The sequence below is a fragment of the Phyllostomus discolor genome, chromosome 6 (assembly GCF_004126475.2).
Source record: "Phyllostomus discolor isolate MPI-MPIP mPhyDis1 chromosome 6, mPhyDis1.pri.v3, whole genome shotgun sequence".
In the NCBI taxonomy this organism is placed as follows: domain Eukaryota; kingdom Metazoa; phylum Chordata; class Mammalia; order Chiroptera; family Phyllostomidae; genus Phyllostomus; species Phyllostomus discolor.
This window is the reverse complement of record NC_040908.2, coordinates 160,065,058-160,092,411: the sequence shown is the minus strand read 5'-3', so window position 1 is coordinate 160,092,411 and position 27,354 is coordinate 160,065,058. Positions and strand designations below refer to the sequence as shown.

At 51.3% G+C, this 27,354-nt stretch overlaps 1 protein-coding gene across 1 annotated transcript; it reads left to right on the top strand.

The window, feature by feature from the left end:
• Positions 1-855: 855 nt before the first annotated feature.
• SLC43A3 (solute carrier family 43 member 3) lies at positions 856-16,903 on the top strand. The gene is given in 10 exon segments (XM_036030011.1): positions 856-951; positions 1,840-2,203; positions 2,501-2,633; positions 10,466-10,737; positions 10,959-11,078; positions 15,178-15,250; positions 15,252-15,344; positions 16,006-16,129; positions 16,641-16,679; positions 16,681-16,903. Coding segments are annotated over 9 exon segments (1,107 nt in total). The 5' UTR covers positions 856-951; positions 1,840-2,019; the 3' UTR covers positions 16,750-16,903.
• The last annotated feature ends 10,451 nt before the right edge of the window (positions 16,904-27,354 follow it).

The following is a 27,354-nucleotide window of genomic DNA, read 5'->3' as shown; positions in this document are numbered from 1 at the left end:
TTGAGGAGGAAATGGCCACACAGGCCAAGGAAGCTGGCAGCTCACTTGCTCTGAGCCAGAATGAGAGCAATGCAGCTGGTTCGCTGGCTATCTCAGGCTGATCACGGGCTCCGATGGGCAATTATACATGTCTTTGATTAATAAAAAATGGGGCAATGAATGAATACTTAATCAACGCAGTCTGGTGGGGAGGCTCTTTCAGATCCTGGGCTGGGGGGTGAGGCAGGGAGTAATCAAAGGGGCCCTGGGAGGTGAAAAGGCAGGGCAGCTACAGGGGGTGGTTCTGGAAAGCTCTCCAGTCCTGGTCCTTGGGTCTCTGATGGGTTCTGTGCTGGTGGGTCCGCTGTGCTTGGGATTTGCTGGACATGCTGGGGGCATGAGATGAGAGAGAGTTGGGCTGGTGGGCAAGTGGGGGAAAATGTATTCCGTGCCCACCCACATGGTCAAAGAAAAGCACAGGGAATAAGGTGTGTGTGCGCGCGTGCGTCTGCAGGTGGTTGTGTGTCCTCCGTGTGTGATGTGTTTGTGGTCTCTTCGGTCCCCTGGGTCTGCCTGTGTGTGCCATGGTATCAGAACTCACTTGGTTGGGGAGGGAGGAGAGGCCAGGGAGCTGGGAGGCTGAAAGAGCAGCAGGAGAGATGAAAGGGGCCGCTGCTGGGGTTAGAGGGGGAGACAGGAGGGAATCCAACGGCTGGATCACAGAAGGTGAGAGAGAGCCTTCCAGCCCCAGTGGAAGGGAAGGAAGTGATGGAGAGTGGGAGGTGTTGGACCTCCTAGACACTGCCTGCCGCCCCCCCCCCCCGGCCCCGCCCCATCCTGGCCCTTCCGGAGGGGGCGGGGTGGGAAGGGGGAGGAAGGGGACATCATTGGCGGTGAGAAAAGGCGTGAACCTGAAACTCAGAACCTCAGAGAGCACAGAGACTGCCCAGAGAGCCTGGGAGGAGGCAGGCGGTAGGGTGCTGGGGAGGCGCTGGCTGTGCGGCCAGGAGACCAGGGGGACAGGAGACCACGAGGGTGGGGGGAGCGGGGGACAGTGAGGCCACTGGGGTAGCTACGCAGGGGGCGTGGCAGACAGACCTGCGCTGTAGGGGTGCGGGCTGGGGGTGGCGGCAGGCTGGGCCTCTCGGCTGCTTTCCTGGCACATGGTAACCAGAGCAGGGGACATGGGGAGTCCAGGGAGGAAGGGATATTTTGGAGTTGGAATATTTCGAGCATTGGCCTGGCCTAGGTTGTGACTGACTGACCCAGGTGACCTAGGACAGGTTGACATAAATCTCCTGGAGCTGTGGCTTCCCTGGCAGTAAAGGGAAGCCAACTCTACACCAAGTTTGCCGGGTTGCCGTGAGGATCTGTGAGCACATACACAAAGACCCCTCACCCCGCTGACTGGTGCAGCGCTGCTGCTGTCATTATTTTCGTGGACAGTCCCCAGAATTGGGCTCAGTCCCCCTTCCCCACCTGCTGCCAACTGTGATGGAATGGAGAGGCATTTTGCAGCTGTTTCCAACAGCTGGCCCGGCTCTCCAACCCACAGAAAAGACTTTGGCCACCTCTGGCTTTCCCATGAGCCCCTTGTACCCAGCAGCCTCTGCCTTCTTCTTTTTCTTTTCTTTTTTTAAAAAGATTTTTTGTTTATTTTTAGAGAGAAGGGAAGGGAGAGAGAAAGAGGGAGAGAAACATTAATGTGTGGTTGCCTCTTGAGCACCCCCTACTGGGGACCTGGCCTGCAACCCAGGCGTGTGCTCTGACTGGGAATCAAACTGGTGACCTTTTGGTTTGCAGGCCTGCGCTCAATCCACTGAGCCAGACCGGCCAGGGCATCTCTGCCTTCTTTTATAGGATCCAGAGATGCAAACACCAATGTTTTCTACCCAAGCTGGAAACAGCCAGGACCAGAGAGCTACGTGAACGGAAGTGCCTGCCAGGGCAATTTTCCAAGTGCTCCAGCGCCAGGCTTCGCCACTTCTGAGATCCGCCACGGGTGCCAGTGGGGTTGGAGGGTCTGCTGTACTTCAGGCCATGCCAAGCCAGGGACTGTCCCTGCACGTGGCCACCCTGCTGACGGGGCTGCTGGAATGCCTTGGCTTTGCCCGTGTCCTCCTTGGCTGGGCACCCCTGGTATTTGTCTTCAAAACAGAGCATTACTTTGAGGACCTCTGTGAACCGAGCACTGGGCTGATGAGCAATGCCATGGGCCACGATGGTAAGGGAGTGGTGACTTCTCTAGGAAGCTGAGCCTGGCTCCTAGGTGGTGGGGAAGGGTAGGGAGGACTTTACCTCCCGCCCACCCTGCCAGCCTTTCTGTGGTGGAAGGGATTGTCAGCCAGCCTTCCTCGCTGCCCCAGCCTCAGTCTAAGGGGTGCCCGGGGAGGGAAGAACCAGCTTCTGAGAGGTAATGAGGGGCAGCCATGCTTCGACTCACCTAAGGGAAACCTTTCCACCAGGCACGCTGTTGGCCCATCTGCCCTGGGCTTCTGAGCTCCTCCCTTCTCTCCTCTAGACTGCAGAGCCCAGGATGAGAGGTTCTCCCTCATCTTCACCCTGGCGTCCTTCACGAACAACTTCATGACCTTCCCCACTGGCTACATCTTTGACCGTTTCAAGACCACCGTGGCCCGCCTCATAGCCATGTAAGTCCCAAAGGCCCAGCCTGGGCACAGGGGGGCAGGAGGAATCCCTCTGGCAGCAGCCTTGGCTGCAGGGAAACCCAGGGCAGACGGCAGGGCAGCTCTGTGGGAAACAGCCCCAGGGAGTGAACACACCCTGCACCCCTCCTTGCCTTTCCTCACCTTCTACCTCCCTGTGCACGTGTGTTCATCTGGAGGCTGAACTGAACAAGAGCCTAGGCCTACTTCCTGGGAGGGCAGGCCTGGGGCCAGGGTCACCAAACTAGCAATACCTGAAATTGCCACTCTGCCTTCACCCTGGGGATCTGAATCTCTTACAAGGCCTCACACCAAGGGGCTCAGGCTTCATCCTCCTCCTCCTTACCCTCCGTCATTCCCCAAAGGCTGAGTAGATGAGTCGGGGAGGGTCGGGGACTTGATCTTGCTCACACAGAATGTCCCTGCAGCTGGCCGTGTTCAGCCACAAGCACTGGCCTGCTGGGGGCTGGTAGGACCTGAAGCGAGCGCCTCCTGGTGGGCATGTGAGACATTACTTGTCAGATAGTGGGACTGGAGGGCAGGCTGGGCCAGGAAACAGCCAGAGAGCAAGTAAGTCCCTTGTTCTTTAAGCCTTTAGATGCACGAGGGCTTTATGTCAGTTCCTTGGTGTTTGGCTCCCTGTCCCCTCCTCTGTCCTCCCCTCCCTTTGCCCCTTCCTCTTCCCAGCCTTCCTCAGCATGTTAAGAAAATCTCAGTCTTCCTTTCTGGGTTTCTTCTTTACTTTCACACAGAACACTTCAATGTTTGATGCTCCTGTCACCACACGTGTGAGCTGTTTCTTCCACACCAAGCAATTCTGTGACACCGGCATTGGCACCAATGCCGACATTTTCTGCGGGGAGACAGTGTCAGATCTCACGGGTTAAGGGTTCAGTCCCATGAGACTGCCCCCATTTCAGATGTCCCAGGGGGTAGGTCCCCTGTGTGGAGGGAGGAGAAAAATCCCCCTCTTTCCATTCTTAGTTCTTCTGGATGGTCTAATGATCAAACCGGCACAGGGCAGATTAATAGGAGAAAACACCATATTTAATTACATGTGTACATACAGGGGCTCCATGAGAATATGGAGCCCAAGATCAGGCAGGTGAGGCTTATCTGTCACCTGGAGCTAAGGAGAAAGGAGGACAGGTAGTGGTTTGGGACTTCAAAGGGGAGGAAGGCAGTTCACAGGGAGGTGGACAAGCAGATGTTTGGTCATCACATGTCTGCTGGACCATCTTTAACCATGGCACCCGGAGGGACTTCCACTGACTGACTTGCTAGGTCCCTCCCTCTCACTCACTAGTTCAGATTAAACTGTCGCTGTCTGTGATGGTACATCCTGCAGCAGGTCCTCTAAATTTTGAGGGGGAATTAGGGGGAAGGTCAAAGCTTCTTTCTGAGTTTTTTTGTTTCTTAAAAATAACCAGCTTCAAATAATCACAGATCTTCCCTGACTGGCGGGGCTCAGTGGTTGGGCATCTGTCAAGAAAAGTGAAAGGTCACCGGTTCGATTCCCAGTCAGGGCACGTGCCTGGGTTGCAGGCCCACTCCCCGGCTGGGGTGTGTATGAGAGACAACCAATCGATGTTTCTCTTCTTCTTTCTCCCTCCCTTCTCCTCTCTCTAAGAGTAAGTAAATAAAATCTTTAAAAAAATTCTTTTAAAAAATCAATGTCCTAAAGAGGCACATTTTGGGTGGCAAACTTTGTTCCCTTTCACCAGGTCACCCACAACTTTTTTTGTCCAACCTGGCTACGGATCAGAGGTTCCCATGGTCTCCTCCAGATTTCATTATTTGATAAAGCAGCTTATAGAACTCGTGGAAACCCTTATGCGTACTAGTTTCTGAAAGGACGTGATAAAGCATACAGAGAAACAGCCAGATGAAGAGATACATATTAGCCGTTCTCAGAAAACACGCAGATAAAGGAAACACAGCTTCTGTACATAAAGCTTCTGTCCCCACGGAGCTGGGTGCCTCGCCCTCCTGGTACTGGGATTCTGTGGAGGCTTCCTCAGGTAGGCACAATCAATTATGAGCTCCATTTCTTTTTTTTTTTTAAGATTTTATTTATTTATTTTTAGAGAGGAAAAGGAGAGGGGGAGAGAGAGATATATATATATATAGAGAGAGAGAGAGAAAGAAAGAAACATCAATGTGCAGTTGCTGGGGCCCGTGCCTGCAATCCAGGCATGTACCCTGGCTGGGAATCGAACCTGCGACACTTTGGTTCGCAGCCCGCGCTTAATCCACTAAGCTACGCTAGCCAGGGCTATGAGCTCCATTTCTAATCCCTCTCCACTCTCCAGACCAGTGTGTGGGGGACAGGGCTGAAAACTCCAAGCTTCTAAACATGGCTCAGGCTTCCTGGTGACCAGCCCCACATCTGGGAGACACCCAGGGTTGCTTCATCAAAACAAAAGATGCTCCAGTGCTCTTATCACTTTACTTAGGAGTTTGTGAGGGTTTTAGGAGCCCTGTGCCACAGAGGCTGGGAACAAAGACCAAATAAATATTTCTTATTATAAAATCAGAGTATCACAGTTCGCCCCCTGGTGCAGCAGCATGGATTCCTTATAGCAAAGCAATCATAGAGTTCAAAAGACACGACACATTACTAATCCCCTTCAGTCACTAATAACTATCTGGGCCATCATCATATCACATGAAAGTGTCTCCCAGGGCCACTCAGGTCTGCAGGCTTCTTGTTCGATCTTGCCTAGTTCCAAAAGTAGGAGTGGTGTCAGCAATTTATGTCTTTACCCTTTTAGGCATATGGGATAATTGAGCTAAGAGACAACATCGTCTCTTGCTCTGAGCCTCTTTCGAGGTGTTAATGTAATATTGGATTTCCTTCACTGCATAACGCACTTACTCATTCCCTCACCTTTAGTTACTACTCCTCCTTCTCTTCATTTTTACCCAAATGTTTCCGTGATGCTGGTCTGGATTGCGGGCAAATGCCCCTGCCCCACCTCAGCCCACTTCTATGCAGGTCACACAGGTGCAGAACTACTAGGCTGTCTTCAGCACCGTGTGGGCAGTCTAGCCACATTCACTACTGGCCCTGAATTTTGCCAGACGGGCTGAAGGCACGTCCTTGCCCATGGAGCTGTCAGGAATTGTAGCATAAAGGTTAAACACAGTTCCAGTTTCTCTCTCAGGAATCCTCCCTGTCTCCATCTCTTGTACCCACTGCGCTGGTAAGGAAAAAGAAAGTTGAGTTGACGCAGAGCAGAAAGAGTACCACAATCTCCCCTATCTCCTCTTCCCCAGTCCACTTAAAAAACAGGGGCACGTATCCAGTGGGGACACTCCTTTAAGTCCCTCTGATGCTGAGTGTGAGCACACACTTGTGAAGGTGTGCAATCCATCCCTTCCCACCCTCCTCCTTCTCCATTTCCAGCAACCAGTGCTTCAGTTGCCTGTTCCGATTCTCTGTCGAACTAGTGCTCTGAGAACATCACTGTCCATTGTCGGACACTTGGGCTGTCAAGGGTGTTCCTTGGTGGGAAGCGATGGTGGCCAGCCATACAGATTGGCACAGTATCGGTTCTTTTATCGCGTCTACCCCTAGTGAGCACAGCCCAGGCCAGAGTCAGTGTCAATTCCCGCTAGGACCCATGCATAGCTGCCTGGTGCTTCCAGCAGCTGTTCCTCTTGCCAGCTCCGTTCAGGGACTTCCCCCCAGGGGATCTGCCATGTGGCCATCTGCGGTCTCTGCCCTTTTTGCTGGCAGGCAGAAGAGCTCTCACTGGACTGCTCTGCCCCAGAGGCTGCGAGAGGACCATGTGTAGGTCCAGCCCCTCTCTGCACTACTGCAGTAGTCCCAGGTCCACTCGGATGATGGACTGAGGTGGCCACATCAAGCGAGCACATAGGGACATATGCTTGTTCATTTCAGTCATTATCTGAACTTGGAAAGGGGTTCTTTGGGTAGACATCGACATGCCCTACTTTAATGCACCCCTCAAATACCATAGTGATTTCCACAGGGCCATTCCCCCATATGGGCATCCCTTTAATAAACCAAGTGTCCATAATTCTCTGTCTGACCATATGGCCAGGCCATTGGCCTCTGCCCACCAGCCAGTAAAAACTCAAACGCTTTTCCATCTTTGCTCCTGCAACTCAGCCAAGAAGCTGGGCCGTTCTTACCTCCTTTGATCAAAGTGGTGGCTTTCCAAACGGGACGTTGTCCATTTACCATGAAACTGCCGTCCGCAAGCCCAGCAGCTCTGTGTGGGCCAGTTAAGGGTCCTTCATCAGGTGGTGTCCAAGTGACAGTGGAATCCAGCAGCTCTCACACAGTTCTTGAGTTGGACCCACCAGAGAGGAGGCTCCCTGCTGGGGGGATGTCTCCTCCTTGGGTTCCCTAGCAGCATGAACCGGTGTGAACCCTCTCTTATGCAACTCTTCTGGGCACAGCCACACTCTTTAGAACGTGTCTCCAACAACAGCCCAGACATTGTGGGCATTTTGTGTTCAAAGATCGTTTGATGTTCTTTAGTCATCAGTGTAGCTTCCACTAATGTCGGATAACAAAATCATAGACGCCCTCCAATGGAAGTTCTCTGGTTCAAAGCCCAGTTGTCATCCCTGGGAGGTGCCCACAGGCTTTGCCAACGCACCGGTCTGGGCTCCAAGTGGCTGTGGTGTAGAGAACTTGTCCCTACCAGCCCTCTCACTCGTACTTCACAGTGCGAACTCAGGCGTTCTTACTGGCACCAGGGAGCCTGGCTTGACGGGTGGATTCCCATGCCTCTGTTTGACCATGCAGGTAGGGGCCCTGGTCCCCAGTCAGACACAGTGTCCACCCGCATAATGCAATCAGGTGGAGGAGGCCCCACCACTTCACACAAATCCTGCTCAAACATACCAACTTTCCTACACACTCTTTAAAAATCCTTACCTGAGGATATATTCATTGATCTTAGACAGAGAGGAAGGGAGAGAGACAGACATAACATCGATGTGAGAGAGAAACATCAATTGGTTGCTTCCTGTGTGTGCCCCGACCAGGAATTGAACCCTCAACCTTTGGGTGTATAGGACAACACTCCAGCCAACAGAGCCACGTGGCCAAGGCTTCCTGCACACTTGTACCTTAACTTCACCAACCCTGACATTCCTAACTGTAGCCTCCTTGGGATGTTATCAGGTTTTGGTCTTACCAGGCAGGCAAAGGCAGTGTTCCCCTTATGACATATCAGCCATTCTCATAAAAACATTCGGTTAAAGGAAACACACTTCTTCATATAAAGCTGTTGAAACATTCCACCTTTCGTAATCTTATCAACTCTTACACGTTCAGCTCCTCCCATGAAAAACCTCCTTGTCAAGGGCCTCCCTGGTGGGTTTTGGCACTGTGGTACGTGAGGCTGCTATCGCAAGGAGCCCTGAAAACGTCTTTTCCACCCCTGCCAACGTTTACCCACTCTTGTGCAGCGGGTGTTGGGTCCCCAGCGAGGGGTCAAGGGACTCTGGCCCTTGTGTCTATCTCTAGCTTGATTAATCTGCCTCCAGCAATTGCTGGTCTGGTTTCTTATTGTCCTCTGAAAAGTAAGCTGGGCTGGTTTGGGGTTCCTTTAAGGTGGAGCGACCAGCAGGGGGTCCCCTTGGCCCACCCAGCTGCCTGCAGTGCTGCATCAAAACCTCTGTTGTACGGCCCCATGGCACTAGCCGGATGGGCAGGTGTTGGGCTTTTGCAAGGCCAGGACGCTTCTCGGCCACAAGGAGATGGGGGAGGGGGGGCGGAGGAGCAGCTCCAGGAAGCCCATCAGGGCTCAGCCCTGTCAGCCGCCCCTTGGGAGCCCCTTCCCAGGCAAAGGGCATTGTGCAGGAAGAGTCGGGGTGGAAGCCAGACAGCTCCATTCTGCCACCCCGAAGTAACAAGTAACGGTTGTTGGAATTTTACCGAGGGAAATGATGAAGTTCTGGTTGTTGGATTCGGTTGCAAAGGTCGTGTTGTTGGTGACATTTCCGGAGTCTGCTTTAAGGTGGTCAGAGTGGCCAGTGTCTCTGTGGCCTTGGACAGGCCATAGATCTAGGTTTTGATGGTGAAAACATTGCGCTGTTTGCTTTATTCACCTCAGTCCTTAGTAACAATTTAGCATTTCTACCAGCCCCTTCGTGCTCTCCTCTCCCTTCCCCCATTCTCTTGTTAATTATGCGAATATAGTTACTAACATCTGTAAGACCCAGGAGGGAAGCAGGGACAGCAAACACAGCCAGGCTTCCAGAACTGTTTTTTGGGTTCCGCAGCACTGAGGTTGTGCGGGGTGCCCACGTGGAAGGGGCCCTTAACCGCAGCATCCGCCGTGACCTGGGTGACAGGCGTGCTCGGCGGGCGACTATCCTGGTCATCACTGAAGTCACGCTCCCCTGACTCCCACGCAGAGCGTAGCAGCATCTCCATCTGGGTGCTCCACTGGGCATAGACGGGAACACGGACCCGGCAGTGGCTTTTATCCAGTCCACCTGGCTGGCCACTGCCTTAGGAACAGTCTCCTGCATGTTGGTGTCACTCACCGCCACCTGTGATTGTTCCGTGGTGAGCTGTGGGTCCCGGATCCACCCAAAGGTGCTATTCCACTCCGAGACATTCAAACTCCAGACGCAGCCCCAGATACGTTCCTCTCGCGGTGGACTTCAGTGAAGGGTCCTGGGGAACCCTGATGATACAGGTCCACGAAATGAAACGACGCCTTCACACTGTGCCCTCTGGTTTCGGTTGTCTCTTGGTTCTGCTCTCCTCCCGCACGGACTGCCTTCTTCGTGCCTGCAGGACTTAGAGGTCCTTTCTGTTGTTCCCGCATAATTTTTCCCTCGGCAGGGCGGCTTTGGGGCTGATGGCTGCAGCTCAGGCCGACCCAACTCTGAACTTGGTGTAGCCTCAAGGTCTGAACCAGCCCTCTCTTTTAATTTCATTTGACCTATACTACACATTACAATGACCAAGAGACTGTGTATTTTACCTTTTCCTTATTAGTTTGCATTTTCTTATGCATCCAGTGAACCAATTCCCCAAGAGTGGGTCTGTCCCTAAATTGTATTGGTAATTACACCTTTAGTGACTGATTGTAACACAGCTGCTGGGCCACACCGTGGGGGACCACGTGGTCACCCAGGAATCAGAGGTTCTCCATCCCCACCATCCATCTCCATTGCTGCCTCCTTTCCTCACTCTGTCTGTTTTGGGTCTTTGGTTACAAACATCACCAACCCCTGCTGGCTAAGGTAGAAACAAGAAGAGGATTCTGGGAAGCTCACAAAATCAAGGGAAAATGAACTTGTCAAGTTCCAGGAACAGTAAAATGAGGGGTCCCGGTCCAAAGTCACAGCCAGCCTGCCTCTCCAGGAAGAATGATTGATTGGTCCACCTTGGGTGGGGCACAGAACACCTGATTCACAGTCCTGTCCCTCTCCTGCCTCCCCCCCCCCCCCCATGAGGGATAGGGCGGGGATTTCCAGAAGGAACCAGGATCCTGGGACCAAACGAAAGGGAGGGTGTGTGGAGCAGCCGAAACAGCAGTTGTCTTCCATGAACTCTTGGCTCATCTCTTCCGTTCTCCTCTCCTTGTCATTCTTTTCACCGTCCTGGCTAAGAAAGATCAGGGTAAAGTATTAGTGTGAGAATCTGTGTTGGATCTGAGCTGCGAAAGACGGATGAGATTTCAGCAGACAGAAAACATAGGGGTGGGCCATTCAAGGTGGTAGAGCCAGATGACAAAGGCGTAGGGGAGGGGCTTGTGAGTTGTCGTCAGCCTTGAGAGCACCCCCCGGATGAGTTCTAGAGGGCCAGGACAGAAGTGAACTTGGACCTCAGGCTGTCCCACTAAGGCCTCTCATCCTTGTCTATCCCAGCCCTCCACTTGCCTTGTAATTCACACCCAGACCCTCCTTTCCCCAACAGAAACCCCAGGACCAGCACAGCCAGAGGAACTGTGTTCTTTCCGGAGCTGTGTTTCCTCTCGGCGCTTTGCCTGGGACCTGGTGTGGCTTTCTGTGATACAGCTGTGGCACTACCTCTTCATCGGCACCCTCAACTCTCTGCTCACCAACCTGGCCGGTGGGGACAGGGCGCTGGGTATGTGGTGGGGCTGGGAGGCAGCCCAGCTGTACATCCCGCTGGGGGCTCGGAACCTCGAGGGCGTGGGGTGCTAAGATCCTCAGGGCTCTGTGCTCCAATGGGAGGTCTGAGTCTGGATTTGGGGAGGAGGGTCAGGCCAGGCAAGGGCAGGGTGGGAAAGCCCTCTCCTGTGGGGAAGGCCTGGGAATGACCCACCGAGCCCCCTCTGTCCTCTGCAGTCAGCAGCTACACAAATGCCTTTGCCATCACTCAGTTCTTTGGAGTGCTGTGTGCCCCCTGGAACGGCCTGCTCATGGACCGGCTTAAACAGAAGTACCAGAAGGAGGCGAGAAAGATGAGTGAGACCTGGCTCCCGAGGATGAGGGAACCAGGAGGGGGAGAGGTCTTCATACAGCTCTATGCGTGTCTTCTTTTTTGTTCTTAATCTTTTTGTACTTGTACCCGTCCACCCATCCATCCACCCACCCACCCACCTACCCACTAGTCTTTGAGTACCAATGATGTGCCAGCCACAGTTCCAGATTCAACAATGGACAAGGCAGATAGAACCTTGTTCTCAAGCTGTCCTCAGTCTAGAGGTTGGAGAAAGGCAAGTGTCAGTCATTGCAGTCCATGAAGTAAATCATGGGGGGTTGGCTATGGGGACATGAAAAATGGCACGTATCCTGCTCCGAGAGAGGATGGGATTGGTGTCAGGGAAGGCTCCCTGGAGGAAGTGGCATCTGAGCTGAGAGCTGAAGGATGAGTAAGAAGTGAGGAGATGAAGAGGAGAACCCTGGAAGAGGGAGTGGCACAGCAATACAGTGGGGTTGAGATGATGAAGGAAGGAGCAAAACATTGAAGAATCTGGGGAATTCCAGAAAGCGATTCAGACGTGCCAGGGCACCGAGTGCTAGGGAGTGGTGGGAAGGGGCTGGCGACAAAGAAGTCAGAAGGGGCGGGCAGCTCACAGTGCTGAGGAGCGCGGACAGGATCCTTGGGTTGGAGGAACCAGGGGCACTGCGGCCTTGCAACCTCTGGGGGTGTGGGGGGGGGGACTAAAGTAGAGAGTAAAGTAGAGGGTGGGGGTGTGGGTGGGGGAGTCATGCATAGCCCTCCTCCACTTCCTGGCACTGCTTCTCCTGCTCCTGCTGGAGCCTTCCAAAGCCAATCTCAGACATCAAATCATTTCATCCGTAAACACTTCAGTGAGTATCTGTAACAACTAAGGCCTCTTTTACTTAAGCATCACTGTAATATTATCACCCCTAAAACAGCCCCGATAGTTTCTTACTCTCATGTAATATGTAGTTCTGTCCAGATTTCCCTAGTTGCTGCAAATATGTCTTGTTACAGTTGGTTTGTTCAAAGTAGGGTCCACACAGTGTATTTCTGTTTGAGGCACCTTTTCTTTTAACATCTGTGTCCCTCTCTCACTTTTTTCCCCCCTCCGGTTGTTTATTTGTTGAAGAAACTGGGTCTTTTAGTCTGTCGATTTCCCAATCTCAGATCTGGCATCCTTTTCATGTCATTGAAAAATGTCTCTTTAATTGGGTATTTCCTGTAAACAGGCAGATTGGAGGCTGAGGGGACTCGGTGTAATATTTTTTGGTGAGAATGATTCAGTGGTGGGGCGGAGGGCTCAATAGGCCCCTGGTATCCTTTGTCCCTGTTTTATGATGTTAAGATTGATCAGCAGCTTCCAATGCTGTCATCCTGATGGCTCATTATAAAGTTTCCCATCAGCTGCCTGCCTTGTGATCTCAGCAGCCATTGATGATCAGTGCTGAGACCCATTATTTTATTAGGGTTATAAAATGGTGATTTTCTATTTGTATCTTCCCTTCTGCTTTTAATAGCTAGAATTCCTCTAGAAAAAAAAACAAAACAAAACTTTTCCTTATGGTCTATTTGTTACCCTGAAGTAAATGCTTGGCTTTTCCTCTATTTACATTTCATAATAATGAGGTTGCCATAGCAACCCCTAGGGTGACTACTTGTTTGTCTTTAAAAGTTTCATTTGGAATATATTTGAATGTGTTTCCATCTGTTTCCATCAAAATTCTTGACGCTCACATTGTCTCGTTTTTGGACTTGACCAGTCCAGTGTCTGTGACCTTCCGATGCTATCCTATTTGTTTTAGACGGTGTCTTCACTGTCCAGCATAGTTGGAGGTTCAGGTCCGTTTCAGTGGGCCTGTTTCCCGCCCCAGGCCTGGAAGCAGCCATCTTTCCCAGGAGCCCTGGGTCCCCCTAATGGGAAACGGTGTTTAAAAGCTACATTCTGGGTGCCACTGTGTCTCACTGTCCTGGGTTCTCATGGCTTTTAGGCCTTGGGCAGAGGTAAGATATCCATAATTTTTTGGATGAAAAAATACATGAATAGCTAGTGTTGGTATTTTAATTTAAACTGTACTTCATGGAGTTTGCATCTGTGTGTCTTTTCTTCTGAAAACCGTGCTTCCGAACAGTCCTATCTATATGCATATACTATATACACATAGTATACACTATATACATATATAATATTTTAAATATATATTTTATATGCAATTGCTGGTTTAGTAATATCAACATTTTTTAAATTTTAATTTTCCAGTTACAGCCAATAGTAAATATGTTAGTCTCAGGTGTACCTCATAATACAGGGTCCAGCACAAATAATGCCTCTTTTTACTACAAAATCATAAGCATGTAATTCTGTAACATAACAATATCACACACAAGCATACCATATGACATTTTAGGTGAAATGTTCAAATTAAAACTATGAATTATTACACCCATATTACTACCCCACTAACCACACTCAAGCAGGTGTTACTTCTGCTGGACCCTGTATTACTACTGTATTTTCCTGTGTATAAGGCACAGCTACATTTTTGCACACATTCTACACGAGACTATTGCACCTGTGGTACGTAATCATTGTACCCATGTATATTGCACACCCTTACTTTTCCCTCCAAAATTTGGGCAAAAAAATGCACATTATACATGGCAAATATGGTAATAATATAATTACTGCTCCTTCCTTCCTTCCTTCCTTCCTTCCTTCCTTCCTCCTTCCTTCCTTTCTCATCCCTAGGCTATTTCCCACAAGAGACCTATAGTCAAATTACTGTGTTACAAGTCACCAACTTGATATAAACTTACGTTCATTGGTTTCATTTTCTTTCTGATTTTTGGGGGATTACTTTGCTTGTTTCCTCCCTATTACTTTTATTTAATTTTATTTGAAAAACATTTACATGTCAAACATATCCATTTTTCTCAAGCCCAAACTGTGAAACAAGATATATTCAAAGACATTTAGTTTCCCTCTGTTCCCTGTGCTCCATTCCTTTCCTCTCCCTTTGGTAATTATTTTTATTTTATTTTTTTTCTTAAAGAAAGACTATGTACATACAATTTCTCTCTTTCTTAGAGAAAGTGCAGCACAGTGCACAGCATTCTCTGCAGATTTCTTTCTGTGTAACTCTGTTGACCGAGTGCAAACGAATCAGGAGACTTGGCTAGAATGAAATGACAAAGTTCTATTCAAGGGTTTTAAGTGAGCGCATTACAGTTCTGGAAATGCTACCAGGCAATACCTAGAGTGTTGCACAGAAGGAAAAAGGGTGGAGAGTTTTTATGGCAGAAAGCACATTCTTGAGGAGAATTCTTCTTGCATTCTTTTGAACTGGAGATCTTCTGGGCGCCCAGGTGTCTGGACATGTCAACATTCTTTCCTAAGTTCTTCAGAGGATTATCTAAAAGATTTACGTACCTCCAGGCATTGATGCAGAACTGAAAAATTCAGACGTTAATTTAAGTTTCCGGGCTAAAGTTAGATAAAGTCGTTTTCTTCATGTTTTGGCCCACACTGACTTTTGTCTGGTGACTGTGGTGACTCCGTTGTGTTTCTTCACTCTTTCCTCACCCCCTCCACGCCTGCGGGCCCCCCCCTCCACTGTCCTGCTCCATAGGGGTCTGGGGTCTGTCCTCCTTCCTTAGCTGCTGCCTGCTTCCCTAGTATGTGGCTGCAGCACAGTGGATACAGCATTCCCCTCCTGGTGGCTAGTTGGGTGGCTTCCAGCTCTGGCTGTTACCAGTGGAGCCCCTGAGAGTACCTGGCTCTGGGCTGGAGGGGCCAGAGCAGATGCGGAGCTCTGTCGGGGGCCGTTGTACTAATCCATGAGCGATGGATGGTCTAATCCATGGTCTACAGCCAAGCTGAGTCCATGGAAATGGAGAGTCGTGGATATATTTGAATGTTATTCAAGAAGTGGATTATCAACATTTATTGATGGATCGGAGATGGGGCATGTGGGACAAGGAGGATTCAGGAATGACCCCAGGCTTCTGGCTGGATGGTTGTGTGCATAGTGGCTCCTCATTTTCTCCCCATTTTCTTGCCCCTCCCTGCCCTCCCTGGTGCCCCCTCCAGGCAGCCTCTCCTCCTCCCCCTTGAACCAGGTTCTTCAGCCTCAGCCGCGGCCCTTTCCTCAGCCGTGCCTTCACTGACCCTGACATCTCTGCTGTGCCTCGGTCCCTGTCCTCCCCCTCCAGTACGCCACTTTCATCCTGCAAGTGATCAGCCGCTCCTTCCTCTACGGGGGCAACGCCGCCTTCCTCACCCTGGCGTAAGTGGGCTCGGGGTGCATTACACAATGGAGGACACGGGGGCAGAAGGCAGCATGCTGGAGGTAAGAAATCCGGAGGTGAGGGCATCCCTGGAGGTGGTCAGGTGTGGCAGACAAGGCCCTGGAGCAGGGGTAGGGGGTGATGTGCAGGGGGTGGGGGGGGGGGGAGGGCTGGTGGGAGGGATAGAGCGAGCGCTGACTTAAGCCTTCTCATCAGCTTCCCCCTCCGCCTCTGTGATCTGTCTGGTGAACTCCTAGTTGCCCTGCAGCACTCACTTCTCTTCCACATCCCCCAGGAAAGAGTGTTCCCTCCTTTGCACCCTTGGCAATCACTGTAGCCTTGCCTCCTCAGGGCACGTACCGCCTGGCCTAGAGTGATCTGTTTCTGTGTCTGTCTTTGCCTTGAGACCTCCCCAGGGCACAGCCTGTGTCTGGGTCCCTGCTGTCTCCCCAGGGCCCAGTAAAATGTCTTCTCAGTGTTCCGAAGTTTGAAGGGTTGAGCCAAGGCAGAGGGGGAAGGGCTGTGTGAAGGTGGGCGGATGAAGGCAGGCCTAGGATAGGGGAGTCGGGAGCGAGTGGCTGACAAAGGCCCACGGAGGCCAGGACCATACCTGGTGGGAGAGGGCCCGGAGCTCACCGGAACCTCCTTGTCTGTCCCCAGTTTCCCTGCAGAGCACTTTGGGAAGCTCTTTGGGCTGGTGATGACCCTGTCAGCCATCGTGTCCCTGCTCCAGTTCCCCATCTTCACTCTCATCAAAGGCCCCCTTCAGAACAACCCCTTCTACGTGAGTACTGGAGTGGGGGGGCGGGGGGTGGGTCATCCAGCTCTGGGGGAACCCAGCAGAAGGCACCCCCAAACACGGCAGTGTCCTGACCCCGGCACAGCTTTGTTGGCCTCATTTAAGAAAAGGTCAGCAGAGTGTTAGAACAGGAGTTCAAATCAGCCATTAGGAGGAAAGAAAAAGGACTGAACGTACAAGCCGAGGAGAACTGCTGGATTGTGACATTGGACAAGCCTCACTTGATACTCAGGAGCTGTGTGTTCCTGCACGACTTTGAGTAGGTCGTTGAGTGCCCTCGAGGCCTCTGTTTGCTCACCTGAGAAACGGGCATAGTACCCCTCCCCCACCCGGCTCCACCCGGCGGAGTGAAGAATAACCGAGGGTGCTTCTGCAGGGGCACCCTCATGTCTGCGTGGAAACGGGAGATAAACCAGGCAGCGTACTGGTCCCTCTGTTGGTGGTGGGTGTGTCCGCGTCCCTGGGCTTCGCCTCACTCCTCCCCTCCCCCCTCCAGGTGAATGTGATGCTGGTGCTTGTCACTCTCCTGACGCTCGCTCGTCCACCCCTTCCTGGTGCACCGGGAGTGCTGCCGGCAAGAAGCAACTCCTGGCACAACCGCTTAGTTCAGAAACCCTCGCTTGTCAGCCCTTCCAATGCTTTTGCTTGTCTTTCTTGGAGGACCGACCCTGTTTCCAGAAAGACTGTGTCCACTCAGGGTACCTGTGTTAAGTGGCCAGTGTTTTCTCTGAAATAAAAAAAAGATGTATCTAACTGCCAGCCAAGACTTTTTGATCCGTGGCCAAGCTGATTGACTTCATACAGACCCGCAGCAAAGGCACGTGGTCCGGAGCAGGAAGCCCAAGGCCTGAGCAGACTTGGCCTGAGGGGAGGTGATGTGAGGTTTGGCACTGAAGCCCTTGGGCGCCTGGGCTCTGTGCTGCTGGGGTGACCTCCCAGGTGAAGGGTAAGGTCGTCATGGCCTTGACCATGCTGCTCGGCATCTGGAGGTGGTGCCCAGTTTGCCCTCACAGGCGCAACCTTGGTGAAGGACAGCAATGAGTCTTGGGGAGAAAGAGGAGCAGATGGGGTAGGGGTGTGGTCCCTGGGCCTAAGTCCCAGCTCTGCCACTGATGCTGGACAGCTGTACGCAGACCTTGTCTGGTCTGAGCATCAGTTTTCCCATCTGTAAAACGGGAGGGTTCTGGAGCTGAAGGTTTTTTTCTAATATCCTGGAAGACTTGAGGAACACCGACAGGGTCAGGCCACCCAAAGAGCCTTGGGAACCGGCTGGCCTACTTGATTGAAGGATTTCTGACGAAGACTTTTGAGCATATTTTCATCTCCAAGAAGGGGGTGGTGATTACTTATTTTGGGTGTTAAATAAAAAATTTCTCTGGGGGATAATTTTGAGATAAATAAAGCATCTCTGCCTAAGGCAACCAGTGCTCTGCCTCTCCGAGCTTTGGGACTGTGGGTGCATGTGTGTGCATGGGCGTGCATGGGCATGCATGCGTGTGTGAGCCTGCCCGGTGTCCCTGCTTGGGGGAGTGAACGCTCAAATGGCAGTGGAGGAGTCTGGCTGCAGCATTCTGGTGCGGCAGCTGCACCCAGAGGTGGGACAGAAACCCTGAGACTGGGGCCGCCCACTGGTCCTGGGACAAGGGCTTGAGATGCTTTCTCCTGGGGAATCTCTTCCTTTGCCTCCTCTTCCTCCCCACCCCACCGCCACCTCCACACGGCACACTCCTGCTGGAAGCACTAGGTAGAATCAGAAGGTCCCCGTGTGAGTGTCACTTCTGCCACTCTGCAGACAGGCAAGTCCCTTCACCCCTCGGAATCACAAGTCCCTCACCTGCAAAGTTCAGTTAATCATTTCTATCTCTGAGGGCACTGGCGAGAATTTAAGTAATTGCTACTGCTTAGCACGTGGCAGGCTCACAGGAGTGTTCCTTTATTTATGCATGGCCAGAGAGGAGAGGGTAGAAAAGAGGGAGGAGCTGAGGGATCAGGAGGGAGAGAGATGGTAGCTGGGTGAGATGGAAGAGCCTGGAACACATTAGGTGTCACATTCCACTTAGGCAGGAGAGGGGCTGGGATAAGGCAGTGAAGGGGAGGTGCATTCATTCATTCACTGTTATTCATTCAGCAAATGCTTATTGAGCCCCTACAGGGGCCAGGCGTGGTTCTAATGCTGGGAATGTGAGATGCACAGGGTCTGAAGCCACCTGTTCTCTGACTGCCAAAGGGTGATTTCCAAGGGTCTAGGATCCTGGGTCTGAAGACAGACACCAGAGTGCTAATGGATGTCTTCCATCTAATCTCGCTCAAAAACTTCCATGTTTTGTCTTCAAGAAGGCTCCCTGCTGCCCAACAAAGAGTCTAGATCCTGGCCTGACATTCAGGGGTCTTAACAATGTGAGGCCAACCTCTTCCTCTTCCCAGCCCTCTTCACCTCCCACCCCCAGGGGGCCAGAACTCACCCGCAAGGGCCCAGGGCCTGGTCTGTGGGTCTGCAAATATACCAGTTCCCCTGCACTGGGCGCTTGCCCCACCTCTGCTAGGGACACCTGCCTGGTCCTCAGGGGTCCTGTTCAAAATGCCATTTCCTCTTAGAAATCTGATCTTGGGCTTTCTAGCAGCTCTGAGTTCCTGGCACTTGTTCACAACCTTCCTGGTGACAGCATCTGCCTGCTTGAATGGCAACCTCTCCTAACCTGGACAGCCAGGTCCAGGAGACAGCATTGGGGTCCCGCTCGGTGACTAACGTGTGCTTGCCACCGGCTCGGCACCAGCTGGGGCCTGCTCAGGAACAGTCACTGGGCAAGTGGGTTCCTGTTCTGGGCTCAGAGCCATGTGGAAGGAAGGAGCAGAGCACATGGAGTGGCAGGGCAGTGAGGTGCAAAGGGTGGGGAGAACAGGGAGGAACCAGACCAACCCTTTTGTCATCCTACCCCATCACCAGTGTGACCTTGCATGGGCCACTTCACCTCTACACAGCAGTTTCTTTGTCAGGACTGTTGTTAGAGTTAGAAATTAGGTCAAGTACCTGCACGGGGTAGGTACTCAGCAGGTCACAGCTGTCCTTACAGTTAGTATATTAAAGTCAGAAAGGGTGCTCAATGTCCACCTAGTGGCGGATGAAGGGTCAGAGTGTGGTCGATGCACCCAGGGGAGCATTAGGCAGCAGTACAAAGGTAATGGAGCCCTGACACGAGCTATGACATGCGTCAGCCTTGAACACTTGAGGCTGAATGATAGAGGCCAGTCACAAGAGTCTGCACATGGTATGGTTGCCCCTGCTTCTGAAATGTCCAGAGGAAGCACACCCCTAGAGGCAGAAAATAGACTAGGGATTTACTGGGCAGAGGGAGGAGCTAATGGATGCCAATGGGGCAGGGGTTTCATTTTAGGGAGATGAAAATTTTCTAAAATTGACAGTGGTCATACAATTCTGAAATATACTAAAAACTACTGAATTAACACTTTAAATGGGTGACTTGTGTGGATGTGTATTATATCTCAGTAGAGATGTTCCTTAAGACAAAGAAGGTGCCGGGATTCCTCAGGAAGGGCAGGGAGCACACATCCAGAGTGAGAGGAACTTCTGGCCAAGACGAGTAGGGGAGGCGAGCAGCCGCCCACGTGCAGTCTGGAGAGCCTGGCTCCTGTAACCACTTCCACAACTGGGACCAACTGCTCTTTCAAAGGAGGAAGGAGGCAACCAGGAGTTTCACAAGTCTTGACCTCCCTCTGCAACAGGCTCCCAGCACAACCCTCCTCTCCCCTACCAGCCTCAGCAGAGACTGGCTGGAGCAAAGCTGTCCCCTCTGCAGGAGGCTGCCTGCCAGGCAGGGACATCCCCAGGGGGCAGAGGACACTTCATGAGCTGGAGGGCCCCTGTCCTTTCAAGGACAGCTGACAGCATGAGTTAGGGACTTTGTGTGACAGCCTCGGTCCTCATGCCCCGTTTGCAGATGAGGCAAGTCAGGCTGCGAGCGGCCCATGGTGTCCAAGATCATCCTACTAGCAGGTTGTGTGGCTGGTGTTGGAACTCAGGTTTGTCTGACTCCTAAGGTCAGGTGCGCTGCAGGTGTCCCTTCTCTTCACATTCACCCTTACATAAGAAACACCCGGGGGTCGTAAGACAGATTGGAAAATACAGAACTAGGTGAAGAAGAAGTCCCACCACGGAGAAACAACCGAGGTTCACACATTGGCATGTGTCCCCCACAGTCATGTGAACGTGGGTGGGTGACACTGGAAATAATTCTGTAAGCTTTTCTGGGTGGCATCCAGGAGTTGCCAAAAACGTGATTGTGAACAGCTGCTCACAACCCATCCAATGGCCACATCACAGCCAGTTTATCACTCACTCACCCATCCTGGCATGAGGTCCCTTTCACATAGGAGTTGGGACACTGTGCCCCCCTCTTCTGCTGACCCCCTCTGCTGCCGGAGCAGGGCTCCCAGATGACAGTAGCCAGGAGAGCCAGCGAGGTCAGCAGACGGGAGAACATCAGAGATAATAGAGTCCAGGGGCCAGCTACTGCCAAAGAGCCACTTTAGAAGTTTGTAGGGACTGATGATGCATCCATTAATCATTGTTGGTTAATCTAGTCTTTAGCTGAAGGTGTTGGCTGCTGGCTTCCCAGGGTCCCTGGACCCTCGTCCCCAGGTTGGAAGCTTGGGCAAGGACTCCAGTGGGTATTCCTGGAGCCCCATTTTCTGCCAGCCCCTCAGAGGCCAGAGGATTCCTGGTGCATCAGGTGTGGCTCGGGCACAGCAGGGACCACATGCTCCAGTGTTCTTTGTGAAGGACACTTCCAAGAAGCTCCAAAGCACAGGCTCTGGTTCTTTGTTCAGTCATGGGGAGGCCCCATGTGGGACATGTCTGGTGGCTACTGGGCGCCTGGCAGGTTGCTGCCCACAGTGCAGGTACTCACCAGCAGGCAGGGTGATTACACCCAGGACCACCTTCCCAGGTCCTCCAGGTGGCTCTGACCTGCTGCCAGGAGGTTGGACTATTTTCTAACCACAAACAGCAGCTTCTTGACCCCTTGTGTTACCTCCCAGGCCTGAACATGGACTGCAGTAGCAAGTGCTGAAAAAGCCCTGGGCTTTGCAGGCACGGACCAGCTCTGTGACCTTGAGAAACCCTTAATTTTGGGCAGCCTCAGTTTCCTCTCCTGGAACAGAGGTAAGAAGTACCACAGGGCTGTGGGGAGGACCAGAGAGAAGCTTAGGAATAAAAGGTAGAGGCAGCTTGGGCTCTGACGTTGGCCTGTCCAACACTAAGTCCCAACTCTTCCCTATGCAGGCTCTGGCACTCAGGTGCCTCAGTTTCCTCATTTGCAAAATGGGAATAACAGGGATACATCATGGAGCTGTGAGGACTGGGTGAGTTAATGAACCTAAGGCACCACAAACCTGACACACCATTCCCGGGGCAGGCAGCAGGAATGTGTGTGGGTGGATGTGGCTGCACATGTTGTCGGGAACAGCTGTGATGGCCTGGGGGGAGAGCAGAGAGAGGTGTGCCCACCTTTTGCTCCCGGTGTCATGCTGTGGCTTTGGTTCAAGACAGAAACCAGCCTGCAAGCATTTGCCCAAGCTTGCTTCTGCCTGAAAAAGTGGCAGAGGTTGTCTTGTGCTGTTTAGAATGAGAAATGTTCAGAGGTAAAATTACCTAGTCTTAAGCCAAAGTTAGTGATAGACATCAATCTTCCTGTTCAGTTTTAGTGCCACTCTTTGCTTCCCCAGCAGTCCATGCAGACAGTCCATGAGCACAGACACGCCAATCACCTGGGCCAGGGCTGTGTGTTCCTGGTGGAGCCAGGGACTTGGGTGCACAGAGGTCTGGGGCACCTTGGTTCCCACCTTCTCAGGCTGCACGCCCTTGAATGAGTCTAGCTTCTCAGTGCCATGTTCCCTCACCTGAAATGGGGATCAGGGTGCCCACCTCTGGGAGTGGTGAGGAAGAATGAGTCCCCACATGAAGAGTGCTCGGTCCTGGCACACAGTAGGTCCTTGATTAACAGCAGCTATTAATTATTTATTATAAACACAAAATCACATTAAAGGTCAAGTATGCTATTTAAGCAGCTATTAATATTATTATAAACAAAATCACATTAAAAGTGAAGTGTGCTATTTAAAGTGAACCGGTTTTATTTTCCTTGCCTGGAATGTGTGGTTCCCAACCCCTAGGTGACTCCTGCAGTTCCTTCTGCTCCCAGTTTGGATCTCTTTGTCTCTCCTTCTGGTCTGTTAAACTAGTAACAGGGTTTCAAAGCACCAGGCACCTCTCCCCAATAGGCTAGTCACAGTGACAGTTTACATATGATTTCAACAAATCAATGTCTTCCATTAGGCTGGGAACTCCATGTGGGCAGTGACTGTATCCTTTATCACCCACTGTATCCCCAGGGCTTTCCACCCCACTTGGCACAGAATGGAGGCTGAAGAAGTACTGGGTATAGAAAAGGAGGGTAGAGAGACAGGCAGGGATACAGAGAGAAAGAGGGAACAAGAAAGAAAGACGAAAAAAGAAAGAAGAAAGAAAGAAAGAAAGAAAGAAAGAAAGAAAGAAAGAAAGAAAGAAAGAGAAAGAAAGAAAGAAAAGAAAGGAAGGAAGGAAGGAAGGAAGGAAGGAAGGAAGGAAGGAAGGAAGGAAGGGAGGAAAGAGCCTCTTTAACCTGCCCCCACCCTGAGATTCCTGGTCGCCCACTCACAGAGGCTTGATTGCAGAAATTGTGGGCTGGCCTGAGCCAGGAGGCCTTGCAGAAGGTTGGTATTTCTGGGGTGTGGTGTTGGGGAAGGGATGGAAAGATGGACAGTTTGAGTCAGAATGCTGTCCCCTCACACCTGGCCAACAGAGAATGGACTATGTAGGTGGGAGAGCCCGAGCTACCCAGCGCCCTCTGGAGGAGTCTTCCTGTGTCTGGCAGAAGCTGTGTCAGGGGTGATGTGTGTGGCCAGCCTGGTGCTGAGAGCTGCATAGCAGAAAGCCCATCACCACTAACCATGGCCAGCCTGCCTTTCCCATTCATTCCACCAGCCTCTGCCAGCTGGGTGAGTCAGCTGAAGGGCATGGGCACAAACCTCCCTGCAGTGTCTGTGTGTGCCCCATGCCTGGTTCTTCCCACTGATGGAACCTCCATTCTCATCACTGAGTTTCCAGCTGAGGGGAGCAGCGTTATAACTCCAAGTGCTCATGACTTGGCTCCCCTTGGTGGGGGCTGAGAGTTGTCCCATGAAGGGATGGGTATGTAGAGAATGATCAGAAAATCTCTCCTCATGGGTGACAGATGAATTTCAAGTTCCACCAATTGCTAGAATGTGAAATTTTGAGCATCACTTAACTCTTCTGAGCCTCCCTCTTTCTGGTCCCAGAATGGGGAAAACATTGAGAAGTGTTTGTTTACTGAGGACCTACCATGTGCCAGGCATTTAGTAGATTGTTGAACAACCAGCTTCTCAGTTCACCCTGGCCAAACACTGTGAGGCATCATCCTTAACCAAACTCTCAAACTGGTCAATAGAGCCTGGGAGCTGAGATGTCTGCCTAGTGAGCCCACTCCTGAGTAACAGAGCCAGGAATGGAACCAGGGTCCTTTTAATTCCAAGAAGGACACTCTTCATGCCTCCCAACTTGTCACCTGCCCCAGTAGCTTCTAGGGTTCCCATGAGCACTCTGTGCATTGATTCTGCACATTGAAAGGGAGGTGTGGAGGGTTAGAATGCAGGCTCTCCCCTCAAATCCTCGTTTGATGCTTACCTGGCAGTAACATAACCAGTCTGAGCCTCAGTGTTTTTGTCTCCAGTTTACAGATGACAATGCTACTTGCCACCTGGAGCTGTTGAGGAGATTAAATGACATGGAGCACCACAAATATTGAGCAAATAGTAAATGCTTCCTCAGTATTATCTGCTGCTGTTATTGTTATGAAAATTCTTGCCACAGATCTCATTTCAGGGTGTATTTGCTCAGCTCCACCTGTGGCAATCTAAAATAAGAATCCCTTTCTTCCATCATTCAATCATCTGCAGGATTTCAGAGCATGTTCTTTTCACCACTGGGATCCTGCAGAGGAAATGCTGGCTGCCTCTGGTCCATGATCCTGTGGGGATGGGGCACGGTGGGGAGGCAGGCAAACTCCCTTACTCTTGGGTTGATTGTGGGGCATAGGACTGCAACCCAGTTGGACATGAGGGATTCACAATCACAGGGAAGGAAAAGGGCATTCTGGACCCTTTCCCCACCAGGAAAGTGAGTAGAAAGTCCGGGGTCCATGGCCAAATCCCCTTTTGCCTGGACTCCTCAGATTCTGAGAATTAAAGAAGGGACCAGGGTCACAGAGGGAGGCAAGTAAAGAATTTTAATGTGAGTGTGGCCCAGCTCAGAGAAGCTACTTGCTCAAGGCTGCACATTCAGTTGGGGAAGAGATTGCAATCAAGCTGAGGCCAACTGTAGCTGTGCCACAGCAGGCTGCCGATCACAGAGATGGTGGAGTCATCCCTGAAACACTGGGCTGGGGTCAGCCTCGTGCTGGAGGCAGTGCGGGGTGCAGCCAAAGTGGATGTGTCCACCTGCTGCCCCAGCCCTAGTGGACTTCACATCCTGAGGGAGGAGAGCATTGCTTCCCTTTATTTGGTTATTGATAATAGTGAGCAAGAAAACTTTGCATCATTTACCAGGTGCCAGGCTCTGTGCTAAGTGGTGGTTGGACTTTATCTTGTCCCTCATAAATCTGTTGGAAGGTGTGTGTGTGACACAAGTGTGACTTCCAATCTGTAAGAATTCCCTTTGGGGCATTAATGGGAAGAAGGAGGCATGAAGGAGGAATCTGCAGGTAATATTCTGTATCCTGACCTGGGCATGGTCACTGGGGTGCATTCATTCTGTAAAACTTCCCCAAACAGCTCATGAGCTTTACTGGACACATATTACACATCCACAGAAAAAGATTTAAAATGTAAAATTAATGAAATAAGACGACTGGCCTCACATCTCAAAAAACTGACTTTCCCCTTCTTCAACAAGGGGATAACTAAGCTTTGTGAAACTAGCTCGTGTCTTTACAATGGAAGCCCTGGGGCTTCTGGCACCGTGCAAGCACACTGCAGGAGGGCACTTAAGACTCAGTGCTCATTTGTGGAGAAGGGTCACATTTCCAGTCCTGCTTTCCACCCCAGCCCCCTGGCCAGGCTCTGTCTTAAGAACATTCCTGGAAACAATCTCCTTAGAGGTAGGATCTGTCCTTAGCCTCAGTTCACAGATGGAAAACTGAGACATGGAGGGGCTGACTCTGGGGCTGTCCTTTATTTGCATCACAGTACACTGCCTCTCAAGACAGTGAGTGGGAAGCATCCCCTCCTCCATGTGGGACTGGACTGAATCCTGAGACAGGAGGCAGAGTGTGCAACCCTATGAACATAAACACAAAGAGTAAGCCAGACAGTTGGAGGTTCATGGATGCTGAAACATCGGCATGCTTGCATAGACTGCTTGTGGGTTGAGTGGACTGTGGGACCAATCAAAGAAGCAAGTTCATAGGAGCCAGACTAGGGTCAGACTTGCTATTCCTTTCTAATTGTATGAATTGGGCAAGTCATTTAATTCATCTGAGCTTCTCTGGTAGGCATGAAGACAAGTGAAGGCAATACCCAATTTGTAGAGTGATTGTAAAATTTAAGAAGGTTGTCCTGGATGGTGTAGCTCAGCAGTTAGAGTGCAGGCCTGTGATCCAGAGGATCACCTGTTTGATTCCCAGTGAAGGCACAGCCTGGGTTGCAGGCCAGTTTCCCACTGGGGGGTGTGCTAGAAGCAACCACATATTGATGTTTCTCTCCATTTCTTACTCTTTCCCTTCCCATGTCTCTAAAAATAAATAAATAAAATCTTAAAAGAAAAGAAAAAGGTTAATGGATGTCAAAGCCTCCATGGAACGTAGTGTTTGGTATGTGGAGGACCTTCAAAAATGTTATTTCTAGTTTTAACTCAGACATCACTGTGGTCATCAAAGCCATTGAAATATCTTTGCCTGGAGTTTGAGTGCAAAGAAAACAGGGGGGAAGGGAAAGGCTTGTAGAGAAGGGAGATGAGTGAGAGGGGGCAGAGGAAAAGCAGCCATGGGGATCGGGCTGAGGAGCTGGAACCTGCACTGAGGCCTGTCTCTGACTTGCTGTGTGATCTGGGCAACTTGTTCAGGCTCTCAGATGCCCATTTCCTCACATGTAACACAGGTTGTTCAAATGAAACAGTGTCTGTAAAGCTCATAGTGGGGCTTGCTCTTGAGAGCCACTGACCCTATTGGTCTCACAACTAGGAATGATGGGGTGCCCCTGGTCTGAGCCCCAGGAGGGAAGAGAAGGATGGGGAGGGGGCCTGCCCCTCTCCCTTTTTCCACCAGGGTGGCCTCAAGTTTTAAATCCCCAACTACGAATTTGGGCCCCAGAATTGGTCAATCCCCACCACCCATGTCAGGTTGATAAGCTGAGGGTCTTGTCAGTTGGGCTAGAGAGATAACAGCTCAGACCGTTAGTTACTCTGCAATGAGGCCCAGCAGTGACCTCTCAGATATTTCTCCATTTGCAGGTGTCCTTAGAGAGCAAGGATAGAAAGAAGCCCAAGCCTCTTCCACCCATGGGATACCTGTCCCTGGTGCCCTGATCCTGGAGGGCTGGGCTGGGTTTTAAGAAGAAGTAGGCACTGCCCAGCAAGAATGTCACAGAGCTGAGACACCCACCCTGGCAAGGCCACTAGCTCCTGGCAGGGATATCCAGTTAAGTCAGGGCTCCACAGTTGCAGGGGTGTTTGGAGGCTACAGTGCACTTGTGTGGAGCTTGTTTGATTCAAGTTTTGATATTCTGTTAATCACAGATATTTTGCATTTATTTTGATTTTTTAGAAAGGTTGCATTAAAATATTTATCTTGACTACTGAATTCTTTAGTGCCCTCTTAAAACTTGCACCTAAAAGGAGTGCCTCAGTCTCTTCCCCCAGTCCTGATCCTGGTGGTGATGGAGGGCTGGTGTGAGCTGGGGAGTGGTGGTGAGGGGGCGCAAGTGGCCCACAGGGTGTGTGAGTGATTCTGTACAAAGATTTCCAGTGCAGCTGTGGCCTTTTGGCCCAGAGATTTGCCTTGTGGTTGAACAAAATGGCATATTGTACATCAGTGATCCTCAGTGTGGCAACTTTGCTCCCCAGAGGGTATTTGAAAATGTGT